At 37.8% G+C, this 16,434-nt stretch overlaps 2 protein-coding genes and 1 non-coding gene across 4 annotated transcripts in view; 1 reads left to right on the forward strand and 2 right to left on the reverse strand.

Moving 5' to 3' along the window:
- Positions 1–2,364, forward strand: part of CNOT11 (CCR4-NOT transcription complex subunit 11) — a 28,408-nt gene extending 26,044 nt beyond the window's left edge. Inside the window, exon 7 of the mRNA XM_066268223.1 lies at positions 661–2,364. Within this exon, the coding sequence (XP_066124320.1) occupies positions 661–708 (48 nt within the window). The 3' untranslated portion in view covers positions 709–2,364. The remainder of the gene's footprint in view (positions 1–660) is intronic.
- Positions 708–818, reverse strand: LOC136332433 (small nucleolar RNA SNORD89). The gene has a single exon (XR_010730696.1). It is a non-coding gene; the product is annotated as a small nucleolar RNA SNORD89 (small nucleolar RNA).
- Positions 2,365–2,511: 147 nt separating the features above from the next.
- RNF149 (ring finger protein 149) overlaps positions 2,512–16,434 on the reverse strand; it is a 71,166-nt gene continuing 57,243 nt past the window's right edge. For both annotated transcript variants that reach the window (XM_066268225.1, XM_066268224.1), the window contains exon 8: positions 2,512–3,191. In XM_066268225.1, the coding sequence (XP_066124322.1) occupies positions 3,148–3,191 (44 nt within the window). In that variant the 3' untranslated portion in view covers positions 2,512–3,147. The remainder of the gene's footprint in view (positions 3,192–16,434) is intronic.

A 16,434-nucleotide genomic window follows, 5' to 3' on the forward strand; every position in this document is an offset into this window, starting at 1 on the left:
TAATGGGTTAGCCCATAACACATAAGCCTACAACGCATCAAAAAGAATGGACTTTTTACTCTTACAATTTTAAATTTGTGCAAACACTTTTCTAAATTGTCAACTTAATGTTTTGCTATTAGAATAATTTCTAGCACTATGACTATGACAGAAATTTCACTTTTATAAATAGTCTTTTTGAAAATGAAATTCTTATTTTTAAAACTACAAAAACTAACTAGGAAAGGTGCAGACGGCTTTTGATTGGTTGTTATGTGACAGTAACACAACATGTTCTACCATGTAACTAGCTTTGGTTCAGGCCAGCATCCTGAGCTCTGTAAACTACAAAGCAGGATTTACAGTGAGTGTAAAGGAACTGCTTTTAATGAACACATATGATTACCTCAAGTTCTTGTTAGTAATAGGTACATACTGATTTAATCTCAGCCTGCACTGAGCAAATAAACTTTAATGTGCTTAAAAGAAGAACCTTGGCAAACTAAGCTGTCTCAGCTGGGTAATTTGGTTAAACTGGGACCTTAATCTAGAGGGGAACACGCCTGTTCTTGAAGGTCTATTACTGTTATGATTCTAGCCAGTATATTGTAAAGTATGCAGAGAGGCATTTACTACTTATTTAACTGATTATTTTTTATTAAAAATACTTGAACTCTTTAGAGCCTTTCTGAGAAAGCATGCCCAAAGCATGAAGCTTCGGCCCTGTGACTGAGGTCAGACCACTGGTTCGCTTCAGGAGATTTGTCATCGTGTACCCAGAGAGCAGACCGCTGATGGATGCACTGCAATTCGGCCTTTTATTGTCATCATCCCTCAGTAAGCACAGGCAGCAGTCTTTCAAGAAGGGCTTAGTATATTCAAGATCTCTAAAAAGACAGCATGCAAAGAATTACATGATGGGTGCTTTTCCACACTCCTCCAAACCTGCAGGGATTTCTGGTGGGAGACCCAGAAGCTGCATGTGGACAGGCAGGGGACATACTGTGTGCTGCATGTTCATGGGCATACTAACTGCCTCTTTCATGGCCTGCCTGTGAACTTTCACATTTAGAACTTTATTAATTGTGAACAAATGACTCTTGTGACAATTATTAGAAAGAAAATGATTATACTGTCAAATAGTAATCTTAACTAATCGGACTTAGTATACTCTTTTTTTCATACATTCCCCACATCCCAGAATTTTATCAACTTCATGTTTCAGACAAAATTCTGGTAGTATTTATTTTCTATTTATTTCCATCTTAAAAAATACTTACCAAAGTAAACTTTCCTTTTGAAGTATAGAAGAGTTTATCTTCTATTTTTTCTGCTATTAAAGGTTTGTGTCTTGAGAGATGAGACTACAGGTCTTACAATCTCTTCTATTTATAATTTAGTGTTCAAGTTTCTCAATTAAGGAAAGCTTATCTGACAGCCCTGATTACACAATGTAGTATTCTTTTAAAAGCTTCATTGGCTACTAGGAAAAATAGTTAAAAGCATTTTTCCCTGGTATGTTTCTTAAAATACAAAGCACCAAACAATCTCCTTGGTATAGGATCAAGGACTTATTTTCCTATTCAGAATAACCAGAGAAGGCAGATTTTAAAGATAATGACTATTATGGACTGTCTGTTTAACTGGGAGCTCAAAGTAAGACAAACTTTCTATTTTAATAGGTCCTCAAACTGAATCTGGTCAGAGTTTATATAATAAAATTGTTTACTCAGTATTTCAATTCACTATGAAGTGGCTATAATCAGTGTGGTAAATAGTCTGGGGAAAAAAAGCTAGCTAAAAATTTTTATCATAGATATGGCTATAACAAATTCTTCAAATTTTCTCATAAATATAAAATGTATTTTCTCACAATCATCTGCTTTTCTTTCCTTCCCTCTTCCCCCTTCTGTCTCTCCTCACAGCCAGTGGCTTAATTGGTTGGGGCATAGGCTCTGGGCGCTGAGAATAGCTCAGTTAATTCAAGCATCAGCCACAGACAGGGGTTGCCTGGTGGATCCCAGTCAGGGCGCATGTGGGAGTATGTCTCCCTATCTCACCTCCTCTCATTTAAGAAAAATTTATTTCTCACTAAACATTTTTACCCATAAAAATGATATACATAGCAACCTGTTTAGAAGCAACACATCTACAATTTTAAGTTCTAAAAAAAACCTGCCTCATCCTCAACTTTCACGTCTAGCAACTGACAGAAGAGCATGGTGTGTGTCTTTTAATCACTTTATAAAACTTAGTCTCCAAGTGCTCTATTTGCCTGCTCCTTTCACAAGTATGAACAGAAAACAAAAGTAAAAAGGTCAGATGATTAAAGTCATGGTCATTAAGTTTGCTTTAAAATTAATCAGGAATACTGGTTACTTTTTAATTTTGCTACAACATTCAAAGATTCTCCACCTTTCACCCTTAAAATAGTAAATATTAAAATTGTAGTTGGAACCAACATATTACATTCATCATTTACAAAGAAAATGTCTACTTGATTTCCTAACAAGGCAGCAAGGAACTTAATGGTCATGTGAAATGCAGATTCTTAGTGTTTTTATTTGTTGCAAAAGATGAACAGACTTCTCATCAAAGTGTCACAAGAAATTAGGTAATATAACAACAAAAAAGCATTCTCAGGTCTTGAACTCTATGTAATACCAAGGTGCGAGAAAGCTATAGATTTATCTCATTTACAAGTTTAATGTTCTAAAAGTTTTTTTTTCTCTGGGGAAAACCAATGGGATCAATTTTATAGAATTTATACAACTCCACTTCAACTAGTCTAAATTCAGTGTGCTTAGTCTTAAACCCACCCCTGAGACACAGAATTAATCTTATTTATATAGTACCATAGTAGCTAGTTTAGTATTTAGAAACACTCCCCTGTCCTTGACATTAATGTGCCTTCCTAGTCATCTTGTGAACAGTCTGAAACAACATACTGTTTATTGTAAATTATGTATTTTAGTAAATAAATATATGAACATTAATCAAAGTCTCTTTAAGAATAAAATATCTTAGCCCTTTGTGTAATAATCAGAACACGAAAGGTTAAAGAATGTACATTATTTGCAAATATACAAACTACATGCGGAAGTAAAAATAAAATAAAATGTCCTTTAATTCAAAGTTCTGTCCATGCTGCTATCAGCAGCAAATGAGCTAGGAGACTGGTCCTCCACGCTGAGGGTCGCTCCTGCCCATTTCTACAACAAAGCAACAAAAGCCAACATTAATCAATTGGCATTTTTCGAACTTTAATTAAATAAACATTGTTACTCATTTAGATTGTAATTCAAGCAACTATAGAAAATTTAAAATAAAACATGTAAAAACGGCAACCCATTTCAAACAGTCAAGAATTAAGTATATAAATACATTCCTCACATGTAGCCATGAGAGGTTTTCCAGTTTTAGCCTAATCAACATGAAACATGATCAGGGTGGCGTTATAAAAATTTGATACAGTCTGAGCTGGAGTTAGAACTGTTATAAAAACTAAAACAAGTAGTTCGGTGACAATGATGGGGTCACCGCCCATAAAACCAGTAGCTAGCCTTTATTGAGCAGTATATTTGGACCCTATTATCCCCATTTTACAGATAAGGTACTGAAGCATAGAGGAGAAAGTATACTGGAAGAGAATCTGGTATTCAAATTCTGACAGTCCAATATTACTAGGAAAAGAAGTACCAAATAATTTCAGCACAAAAAGTTTCTTACAGTAAGAGAATACTTCCTTAAATACAGGAGATCCAAATACTTTGAATTCACCTACATTAAAGCCAAGTGCAGGGTCAACTACAACAGAAGGAGCATTAACCAGAGAAATACATTCTCTAATGAGTGGTCGACCACTATTATTCTATAACCTAGCTCCTTTTTCCACACCTTTGTTTCTATATTATCTGTTTTAAGAGGTTACTTGAAGAGACACTGAATAACATACTATGGTAACAAGAATAAAAAAAATGAGTGACATCATAGAAATGGCGCCATGAGGACACAGACTGAAAAATCTCCCCAAAATTTCAACAAGTTCATCAACCAGAGACAGAAAAATCTATCCTTGGAGCATCCGAGAGTTCCACACCCTGAAGGCGAAGGTAGGATCGAGCGAAAAATTGGCTAAATATATGATCAACCCTGAGGGAAATAAGTCGGACAAAGAAACTCTGCCTTCTTCACTAACCTGAGCAAAGGCTGCTTTCACTTGGAACTGAGAGTCAGGAGGAGCTAGGGGTGTGGACGTAGCTAGGCTGAGGTGTGGGCATTCGTTCAAGCTGAGTAACAAGTGTGCCTGTGGTGAATCAGCCCACGCAAGCAAACGCCCTTGTGCCATGCCCAGAGCATCCCAGCCACTGGACCGGCGCTGCAAGCTACCGCCCATGCCCCGCCGGCAGCGCATGCCAGGCTGCGAGCAGCCCAGCCTCCTGCGCCCCGCTCTGCGAATAGCCCAACAACCCGCGCACCCCAAGAGCAACCACCCGCATGCGAGTAATCACCCTCATCAGGAGCAGTGGCTTCCAGCGGCGCACGGGGGGGGGGAGGGGGTGCGCCAAAGCAAACTTCCCTGCACCCAAGCCTCTCTGGGCGGGCGGAGCGCCTCACCCAGCCATTCAAGCTAACAATCAAGTGTTGGGGGAGGGGCATGCGTGAAGCTTGCAGTTCATTCTGGAGAAATTCCGCGGATCCATTTACTGAAATTAGCTTAACCCACAGGCTGCTCACCTCCCAACTGTCTACGCAACCTCTAATTGACAAGATCTCTCTCAGTCCAGCTATCCAAGACAAGAGGCGTGATATTTTTTAGTGCCTCTTGTTAAAAGGGTGGGGACTTCTGATTGGCAGAGCTTTCATACTCAGAGATATATGCTAAAAAGAGGGACTTAGCAGTGTTAAGACCTCCTGTACTGCAGGCAGTGACTAATGCATCTTCTTCACAGCCTAAATAGGCTACAAAGTGCGAAAAGCCTGGGGACAGTGGTCCCTCAGAGTGCTAGGTATGCTGAACAGGCCTGGAAGCTCAGAGAAAGTCACCCTGAGAGCAATTGGCTCCCAGCCCTGCCTGATTACCCTTGGTGCTCTGCCAGAGCCTTATCCAGAACCCTGCATTAACTGGGGAAAGAGTAGGGATTTGCCAGATCTCTAAGCCTCTTATTCCCCAGGCAGAGGCAGCGGAAGCCTCATAGCTGGATCATCAGGCTGCTAAACCAGGAAGAAGAGACTAGGAGAGAGGCTCGGGGAAAACGGACTCTCTCACTGTTGGAGCCTGCAAACGCTAACAAGCATTGACTACCAACGAGACTGAAGCCACAACACAAGACATTACCGTAGAGTCTCATCAACTGCAAATCCCTACCTAAGCATGCCACTGGGGCAGAGCCTGGGGAACAGAGTCACTGACCAGGAAGAGGGAGAAGAAAGAAAAGGGAAGAAGAAGTTAACCTCTCAAATTGAAAAAAAATCTACAAACTTTATAATTTGTTCCACTATTTTTTTTGTTTGTTTCTTTCATCTTCTTGCCTTTATTAGTATTATTTCTATTTCCTCCACCTTGGTCCTTTTATTCTCTGCCCGTCTTACTCTTTCCTTTTCTTGAACTACACTACCCATAATTGTTTCATTTATTTCTTCTTCCTTACTCTCCATGAGGGTTACACTCCAAAACCCTTAACTCTCCCTCTCTCTCCATTTTTGTTTTTTTTCTCTTTTTTCTTCCTTTCCTTTTCCCCTTTTTCTTGATCCTTACTTTCTATTAGTTTCTTCTTTTCTCCTATTATTATTTATATATATATATATATTTACAGAGACAGAGAGTGAGTCAGAGAGAGGGATAAACAGACAGGAACAGTGAGAGATGAGAAGCATCAATCATTAGTTTTTCATTGCGCGTTGCAACACCTTAGTTGTTCATTGATTGCTTTCTTATATGTGCCTTGACCGCAGGCCTTCAAGCAGACTGAGTAACCCCTTGCTGGAGCCAGCGACCTCGGGGTCTTGAACCTGGGTCCTCTGCATCCCAGTCCAATGCTCTATCTACTGCGCCACCGCATGGTCAGGGTACTTTTCTCCTTTTAATTTTCTTCTCATTTAATCCTCAATCACGAACAAATTATTTAATTTGGGACTCAAGTTTTATGAGGTTTTTTTGTGGCACTTTGGGTGCTTTACACTTCCTTTTTAACTCATTAGCATTCCTCCCAACCCAGGATCTTCATTCTACTCAGTCTTTGCTCCACTTAATGCAATAGTTTGTTTTGTTTTCTTTTTTTCCCCTTTTTCTGGTTTCCCTCTTATCCCTCTCATTATATCTCTTAGTCGACCATCACTTACAAGCAAATCATTTTATACTAGACTCCACAATTTTTTCCTTTTTTGGGTCCCTACTTCCTTTTTTGCCCCTTGAACAGTTCCCCCCAACTCAGGCCCTCCGTTATAGGCAGTTTTTGTTCCATTTAGCATAATATAATTCACAGTTTATCATGATATTTTCCTAAGGAGAAGAGGAGGGCAAGAGAAGAAATAAAAGGGGAGGGAAATAATAAATTATTGGGGTTTTTTTTCCAAATTTTTTAATTTTTATTTATTTTTAATTTTTTTCTACTTTTTATTCTTTATTAATTCTCATTAGTGCTATCAACAAGACCACCCCCAGATGCCATTAAGAGAAAGGAAATCAAATATCATGGACACAAAAGAAAGAGAAGTAACACAGATAGAGGTGGAAAAATCTATGGAGGAAAAATTTAATATATTGGAACCTTGGAGCTAAATGACAGAGAATTTAAAATAGAAATCCTAAAAATACTCAAGAGATATACAAGAAAACACAGAAAGGCAATTTAGGAAGCTCAGAAAACAACGAACACAAAGAATATATTACCAAAAAAATTGAAACATAAAAACAAATCAATCAGAGCTGAACAACAATTCATGAACTGAAAAATGAGGTAACAAGCTTAGCTAATAGAACAGGCCAGATAGAAGGTAGGATTAGTGACATAGAAGACAAGCAACTTGAGGCACAACAAAGAGAAGAAGAAAGAGACTCAAAAATTAAAAAAAATGAGAAAGCCCTACAGAAATTGTCTGACTCCATCAAAAAGAATAACAAGAATAATAGGTATATCAGAGGGAGAAGAGAGAGAAAATGGAATGGAGAACATATTCAAACAAATAATACATGAGAACTTCCCTAGCCTGTGGAAAGAACTAAAGCCTCAAATTCAAGAAGCAAACAGAACACCGAGTTTTCTTAACCACAAGAAACCTACTCCAAGGCACATCATAATGAAACTGGAACAAACCAACGACAAAGAAAAAATTCTCAAGGCAGCCAGGGAAAAGATGAATACAACGTATAAAGGAAGGCCCATTAGATTATCATCAGATTTCTCAACAGAAACTCAACAAGCTAGAAGAGAGTGGAGCCCAATATTTAAAGTCCTGAAAGAGAGGAACTTTCGGCCAAGAATACTATACCCATCAAAGTTATCCATCAAATACGAAGGAGAAATAAAAACATTCACAAATACAGAAAAGATGAGGGAATTTATCATCAGAAAACCCCCACTCCAGGAAATACTAAAGGGGGTTTTCCAACCAGATCCAAAGAACAAAACAAAACCACAAGTAAAAGCTCCACCAAGAACACAATAAAACCAAACTTAAACTGTGAAAACAAAAGCAAAAAAAAAATGGGGTAGAGGGCAGAGATTAACAGTAGCAAAAGACGAAGAGCAGAAACACTCGCAAGATAGGGTATTACAATGAATATGATAGGTACCCTGTTCATTACTTAATGGTAACCACCCTTGAAAACACCACCACAAAAAGCACATGACTTAAAAAAGGTAGCAACAGAGGAAAGAAGTATGGAATACAAACAAACAAAAACAAATGATAGAAAAACAAAAGAGAAGAATCAAACAAGTTATAAAACTAACAGAAAGCAATGTATAAAATGGCAATAGGGAATCCACAAGTGTCAATAATTACACTAAACGTAAATGGATTAAACTCACCAATAAAAAGACACCGAGTAGCAGAATGGAATAAAAAAGAAAATCCAACTGTATGCTGCCTACAAAAAACACATCTAAGCAACAAGGATAAAAACAAATTCAAAGGGAAAGGATGGAAAACAATACTCCAAGCAAATAACATCCAAAAAAAAGCAGGCGTAGCAATACTCATATCTAATAATGCTGACTACAAGACAGCAAAATTATTCAGAGACAAAAATGGTCATTTCATAATGATTAAGGGGATGCTGAATCAAGAAGACATTATAATCCTTAATATATATACAGCAAACCAAGCAGCACCAAAATATATAAGACAGCTACTTATTGACCTAAAACCAAGAACTGACAAAAATACAATCATATTTGGAGACCTCAATACACCGCTGATGGCTCTAGATCGGTCATCCAAACAGAAAATCAATAAAGATATAGTGGCCTTAAATGAAACACTAGAGCACCCGGATATGATAGACATCTATAGGACACTTCATCCCAAAGCGACAGAGTATACAGTTTTCTCTAGTGTACAAGGAACATTCTCAAGAACTGACCATATGTTGGGCCATAAAAATAACATCAGGAAATTCAGAAAAATTGAAATTGTACCAAGCATATTTTCTGACCATAAAGCCTTGAAACTAGAATTCAAATGCAAAAAAAAGGAAAAAAACCCCACAAAAATGTGGAAACTAAACAACATACTTTTAAAAAATGAATGGGTCAAAGAAGAAATAAGTGCAGAGATCAAAAGATATATACAGACAAATGAAAATGACAATAGGACATATCAGAATCACTGGGATGCAGCAAAAGCAGTAATGAGAGGGAAATTCATATCACTTCAGGCCTATATGAACAAACAAGAAGAGCCCAAGTGAACCACTTAGAGCTTCACACCTTAAGGAACCGGAAAAAGAAGAACAAAAACAACCCAAAACCAGCCGAAGAAAGGAGATAATAAAAATCAGAGCAGAAATGAATGAAATAGAGAACAGAAATACTATAGAAAAAATTAATAGAACAAGGAGCAGGTTCTTTGAAAAGATCAACAAAATTGACAAACCCCTGGCAAGACTTACCAAGGGAAAAAGAGAAAGAACTCATATAAACAAAATCCAAAATGAAAGAGGAGAAATCACCATGGACTCCACAGATATACAAAGAATTATTGTAGAATACTATGAAAAACTTTATGCTACTAAATTCAACAACCTAGAAGAAATGGATAAATCTAGAACAATACAACCTTCATAGACTGAGTCAAGAAGAAGCAGAAAGCCTAAACAGAACAATTAGTAGAGAACAAATAGAAAAAAACCATTAAAAACCTCCCCAAAAATAAAAGTCCAGGCCCAGACGGCTATACCAGCGAATTTTATCAAACATTCAAAGAAGACTTGGTTCCTATTCTGCTGAAAGTTTTCCAAAAAATTGAAGAAGAAGCAATACTTCCAAACACATTTTATGAGGCCAACATAACCCTCATACCAAAACCTGGCAAGGATGGCACAAAAAAAGAAAACTACAGACCAATATCTCTAATGAATACAGATGCTAAAATACTAAACAAAATACTGGCAAATCGAATACAACAACATATTAAGAAAATAATACATCATGATCAAGTGGGATTCATCCCAGAATCTCAAGGATGGTTCAACATACGTAAAACGGTTAACATAATACACCATATCAACAAAACAAAGAACAAAAACCACATGATCTTATCAATAGAAAAGGCATTCGATAAAATACAACACAACTTTATGTTTAAGACACTCAACAAAATGGGTATAGAAGGAAAATATCTCAACATGATAAAGGCCATATATAATAAACCATCAGCTAACATCATATTAAATGGCATAAAACTGAGAACTTTCCACCTTAAATCAGGAACAAGACAGGGTTGTCCACTCTCTCCACTCTTATTTAACGTGGTGCTAGAAGTTCTGGCCAGAGCAATCAGACAAGAGAAAGAAATAAAAGGCGTCCATATCAGAAAAGAAGAAGTACAGGTATCACTTTCTGCAGATGATATGATCCTATACATCGAAAACCCCAAAGACTCCCACAAAAAGATTACTAGAAACAATAAACCAATACAGTAAGGTCGCAGGATACAAAAATTAACATACAAAAGTCCACAGCCTTTCTATATGCCAACAATGAAATATTAGAAAAAGAACTAAAAAAAATAATCCCCTTCACAATTGCACCAAAAATATAAGATACCTAGGAATAAACATAACAAAGAATGTAAAGGACCTATATAACGAAAACTACAAAGCATTGTTAAGGGAAATCGAAAAAGATACGAGATGGAAAAATATTCCTTGTTCGTGTATAGGAAGAATAAATATAATCAAAATGGCCATATTACCCAAAGCAATATATAAATTTAATGCAATTCCCATCAAAATTCCTATGACATTCTTTAAAGAAATGGAACAAAAAATCATCAGATTTATATGGAAGTATAAAAAACCCCGATTAGCCAAATCAATCCTAAGAAAAAAGAATGAAGCTGGGGGCATTACAATACCTGACCTCAAACTATATTATAGGGCCACGACAATCAAAACAGCATGGTATTGGCAGAAAAATAGACACTCAGACCAATGGAACAGAATAGAAAGTCCAGAAATAAAACCACATATATATGGTCAAATAATTTTTGATAAAGGGGCCAACAACACACAATGGAGAAAAGATAGCCTTTTCAACAATGGTACTGGGAAAAGTGGAAAGCCACATGCAAAAGAATGAAACTCGACTACAGCCTGTCCCCTTGTACGAAAATTAATTCAAAATGGATCAAAGACCTAAATATAAGACCTGAAACAATAAAGTACATAGAAGAAGACATAGGTACTAAACTCATGGATCTGGGTTTTAAAGAGCATTTTATGAATTTGACTCCAAAGGCAAGGGAAGTGAAGGCAAAGATAAATGTATGGGACTACATCAGACTAAAAAGTTTTTGCTCAGCAAGAGAAACTGACAACAATATAAACAGACAGCCAACCTAATGGGAAATGATATTTTCAAACAACAGCTCAGATAAGGGCCTAATATCCAAAATTTACGAAGAACTTATAAAACTCAACAACAAACTCAACTTTCTTTCTCCCAGGAAGAAATACAGATAACCAACAGATATATGAAGAGATGCTCATCTTCATTAATTATTAGAGAAATGCAAATCAAAACTGCAATGCGATACCACCTCACACCTGTTAGATTAGCTATTATCAATAAGACAGGTAATAGCAAATGTTGGAGAGGCTGTGGAGAAAAAGGAACCCTCATTCACTGTTGGTGGGAATGTAAAGTAGTGCAACCATTATGAAAGAAAGTATGGTGGTTCCTCAAAAAACTGCAAATAGAACTACCTTATGACCCAGCAATCCCTGTACCAGGTATATACCCTCAAAACTCAGAAACATTGATACGTAAAGACACATGCAGCCCCATGTTCATTGCAGCATTGTTCACAGTGGCCAAGACATGGAAACAACCGAAGAGCCCTTCAAGAGAAGACTGGATAAAGAAGATGTGGCACATATACACTATGTATGGAATACTACTCAGCCATAAGAAATGATGACATCGGATCGTTTACAACAAAATGGTGGGATCTTGATAACATTATACGGAGTGAAATTAGTAAATCAGAAAAAAACAAGAACTGCATGATTCCATATATTGGTGGGACATATAAATGAGACTAAGAGACATGGACAAGAGTGTGGTGGTTATCGGGGGTGGGGGGAAAGGGGGGCGCGGGAGGGAAGGAGGAGATGGGGAGGGGCACAAAGAAAACTAGATAAAAGGTAACGGAGGACAATGTGACTTTTGGTGATGGGTATGCAACATAATTGAATGACAAGATAATCTGGATATGTTTTCTTTGAATATATGTACTCTGATTTATTGATGTCACCCCATCAACATTAATAAAAATTTATTAAAAAAAATAAATAAACACATTTGCTTTTGAAGACTGTTTAGCCACAAAAAGAACTTTCTCTCTCTAAATAGCTCAAGGTTGGCCAAGTACTGGAGAAGCAAACTTCCATTCCTTTCTAGAGATGGCTGGCAGCGGCATGAATTGAAACTGGTATGCAATTTGGCTCAGTACACTGGAATTTCTAAAAATAAGAGGTCTGTATAAGGTGCTGCCTTTGTAAGATGGTTTAGTCCCAGCAAGAAGTCAGAGAGCTGGTCAGAAGAATGTCTGAACAGCTCAATTTCCCAACTTTCTAATACTCTGAAACAGTCTTCCTTTTCTTCCACAATGCAGTCTTTCTTTCTTTGGTACCCATTTAAAACTTAAGTTCTAATAATCTTGTCTTTGCCTCACAGATCCTAAACATGTAAAAAAAATGAGAAATCTGATTTAGTTTTGAATATTACAGATTTCGAAAAATGTACTTCCTCTTCCAGGATTGCAAATTTTAAAATCAGAAGCATCAATAATTTGTAAGAGCATTCAATTACAATGAAAATTCTGATGGGACCTTCTTTTACTTAGCAAAATGATTTTATGATCGCCCACCAGGCAGTGGCGCAGTGGAGAGAACGTCGGACTGGGATGCGGAGGACCCAAGTTCAAGATCCTGAGGTCGCCAGCTTGAGCGCAGGCTCATCTGGTTTGAGCAGGGCTCATCAGCTTGAGCCCAAGGTCACTGGCTCAAGCAAGAGGTCACTTGGTCTGCTGTAGCCCCCAGTCAAGGCACATGTGCGAAATCAATCAATGAACAACTAAGGAGCCGCAACGAAGAATTGATGTTTCTCATCTCTCTCCCTTCCTGTCTGTCTGTCCCTCTCTCTGACTCTGTCTCTGCCACAAAAAAAAAAAAAAAGATTTTATGATTTAATCTTTAAAAATGCAGGACAGGTCAGAAGTTTTTTTTCATTGCAGCACAACTTATTTAAAAATCACCTGCTGTTAAGACTAGAATACTGGCATTCAAACACTTCCTATTTATCTTCTCAAGTTCAAGTCTCAACAGACATTTAAAGCCTTTTACAATCTGCAGAGGTTTTAATCAAGTAAATACAATACTTCCCTTTCAAAGTTTCTTAAGGATATAAATGATAAAATTAAAGGCTTTATTTGATAATAAAAATACACCATCTCCTTAAAATACTGATAATCAATCCTGGCCCAGGCCAGGAAATTTTAAAGTTTTACCTCTGCTTTTATAATATGATATATGCTTTAAGATGAAAAATGAGAAAAAATATGTGTGTGGTTATGTATATATCATTGTCAATTTTATATACTGAGTACTTACCATTTACATTTTTATTACAAAAGTGACTTTCCAAATAAACTGCAATAGTACAAAAAGTCGTTTTACTTTAAATAAAAGGATGAGGTGCTGCTCTCCTTCCTCTTCCCCTGCAGGCGTGCACCTCCTAGACTCTAAGGGTCTCCAAGAGACCTGCAAGCAGGGGAGCAGCAGGCAGCAGCAGCTCTCCTGGGCTCACCTGAACCTGTTTCCAAGGCCCATTTACTCTGACTTTCCAGTGAGTTAACAGCAGCCCCTCCTTGACTCACTTCTTTTCTGTAACATTTCTAGAGAACCAAAGCAGCCCCTAGGATCTCCTGTTGCTTCTTCTATCTTAAGCACTTCCTTGTCTCACTGTCCCAGCTTTAATACTCTCAAAAAAAATTAATTAAAATACTGTTTACTTAAATTTTCCAACAAATAAAATACTTTTGCTATGTAATTTTTTAAAGTAAAAATTTCTTCCTAGTGTTTATTAGAAAATAAACCCATCACAGAATGAAATGCACATAGTAGAACTTCACTAACTGGAACCAAGAGAAGAATGAAATGCAATTTTTCTAACTTTCCTTTTCTTGTCCCTTTATTAAGCCTATCAAATATTAAGAGATTGTGTTCGGCATAAAATCATACAAATGGCTCTGCACTCATTCAAAGCACAGGAAGGTCACTTCTATTGCAATCATACTGTTAGTGAGCAAAATAATTTTAAAGGGCCAAGTTTTCGTCTCTCTGAAGTAACTAGTTTCCGTAAATATTTTTTAAACGTGTTTGTTTTTACATGTTGGGAAGCAGTGAAGTTCTTTTTTATTTTTAAATATTTTTTAAAGACTTTATTTACTGATTTTTATAGAAAGGAGAGAGAAAAAGACAGGGAGAGGAGCAGGAAGCAACTCATAGTGGCTTCTCACATGTGTCTTGACAGGGCAAGCCTGTGTTCTTGAACCAGCGACCTCAGCATTCCAGGTTGACGCATTATCTACTGTGCCACCACAGGTCAGGCCTGAAGTTCTACTACATTTGGGAAGTCACATTTTAGACAGTGATTTGACAACATCAAAATAATATGAATTCAATACAAAAATCAAATTTTCGCCCTGGCCGGTTGGCTCAGTGGTAGAGCGTCGGCCTGGCATGCAGGAGTCCCGGATTCAATTCCTGGCCAGGGCACACAGGAGAGGCGCCCATTTGCTTCTCCACCCCTCCCCCTCTCCTTCCTCTCTGTCTCTCTCTTCCCCTCCCGCAGCGAGGCTCCATTGGAGCAAAAGATGGCTTGCGCGCTGGGGATGGCTCTGTGGCCTCTGCCTCAGGCGCTAGAAGGGCTCTGGATGCGACAGAGCAACCCTCCAGAAAGGCAGAGCATCGCCCCCTGGTGGGCATGCCGGGTGGATCCCGGTCGGGAGCATGCGGGAGTCTGTCAGACTGCCTCCCTGTTTCCAGATTCAGAAAAATGAAAAAAAAAAAAAGAAAAAAAAAATCAAATTTTCTTCCCAGAGGTAAGACTTTGTTTTCTGAGACTGTGCCAACTAGTCATGGCAAATTAAAATCTGCCAAATAATTTTCCAATATTAACTTACATGTTTTTTTCCTCTTTTATACCAGTCTCTGCTGTGTTTAAATAAGCTCATCGGATACAAAAGAATTTTACCTTAGCCAAACAAAAATAGGAAATGAAAAATAAAAATAAACCATACGGCATTATAGAGATAAATTATTCCATGATTATATGCATTTAGAATTATACCCTCCAATGATACAGACTCTAAAAAGTTGACTTTTCTAGATAAAAACAGCACTGAGTTTCTCACCTACAATGAAAGCTGTTATTCTTGAAGTCAGAGGCTTTAAAAATCTCAGTGTGAAGACTGTCAATGCAAAAGAAATTAGCAAAAACTATAACTATGTTCTATGACATTAGAAAATTCTGCTAGTTACTGGAGTCTTCCTGTAGCACTTAAATAATACAATGTAGACCTGGGCTAAAAGGACAATAAAGTGAAAAATATATATATTAAGTAGAAAAATGAAACATCATATTAAATTTCACATTACTTTGAGGACTGCAGGAAAAATTATTATTTTTTAAATAATTTTTTTAATTATTCATTTTAGAGAGGAGAGAGAGAGAAGGGGGGGGGGCAGGAAGAATCATCTCCCATATGTGCCTTGACCAGGCAAGCCCAGGGTTCCAAACTGGCAACCTCAGCATTCCAGGTCAATGCTTTATCCACTGTACTACCAAAAGTCAGACCAGGAAAAAATATTTTTTAACTGAAAATATGCTTTAGCCAAAAGAAAACCTGTTATACGGGTTTACTGATTATGTGAAGAACCCCGTATTGCCTGCATGGAGGTCCAAGGGAAGATACAGTACAATATTTTAGCTGCTAGTACTGTCAGTCTCAAGAGGCCAAAGCCTACTACAGTCCTTACAAGATAAATTTAGTAAGAAAGAAGTGTATTCCTTTTTATCCTCTCAAATGTGGTTAAATAAATCAGATTATCTCCAAAGTAATAAAGACTTAAGAAGTTACTCTGCTTATAAGTTTTATTCACACAGTAATTGTTAATGACTTTTAGTGAATTCCTTGCATTTAGATTTTAGATTCCTTGCATTTAGATTCATTACACTTGAAAGGTAAAGAAACTATATAATAATAAAAATGAGACCCTGACCAGGTGGTGGTGCAGTGGACAGAGTGTCAACCTGCAACCACTGAGGACACAGGTTCAAAACCCCGAGATACCCTGGCAGGTGGGCTCAGTGGTAGAATGTTGGCCTGACATGTGGAAGTCCTGGGTTTGATTCCTGGTCAGGGCACAAAGGAGAAGCACCCATCTGCTTTTCCACCCTTCCCCCCTCTCCTCCTCCTCCATCTCTCTCTTCCCCTCCCTCAGCCGAGGCTCCATTGGAGCAAAGTTGGCCCGAGCACTGAGGATGGCTCCATGGCTTCTGCCTCAGGCGCTAGAATGGCTCCCGTTGCAGCAGCAACGCCCCAGAGGGGACGAGCATCCTGGTGGGCATACCAGGTAGATCCCGGTCAAGCGCATGCGGGAGTCTTTCTGCCCCCTCCCCCGCTTCTTCAGAAAAATACAAACAAAAAAACTCGAAGATAACC

The sequence above is a fragment of the Saccopteryx bilineata genome, chromosome 3 (genome assembly GCF_036850765.1).
Source record: "Saccopteryx bilineata isolate mSacBil1 chromosome 3, mSacBil1_pri_phased_curated, whole genome shotgun sequence".
Taxonomy (NCBI): domain Eukaryota; kingdom Metazoa; phylum Chordata; class Mammalia; order Chiroptera; family Emballonuridae; genus Saccopteryx; species Saccopteryx bilineata.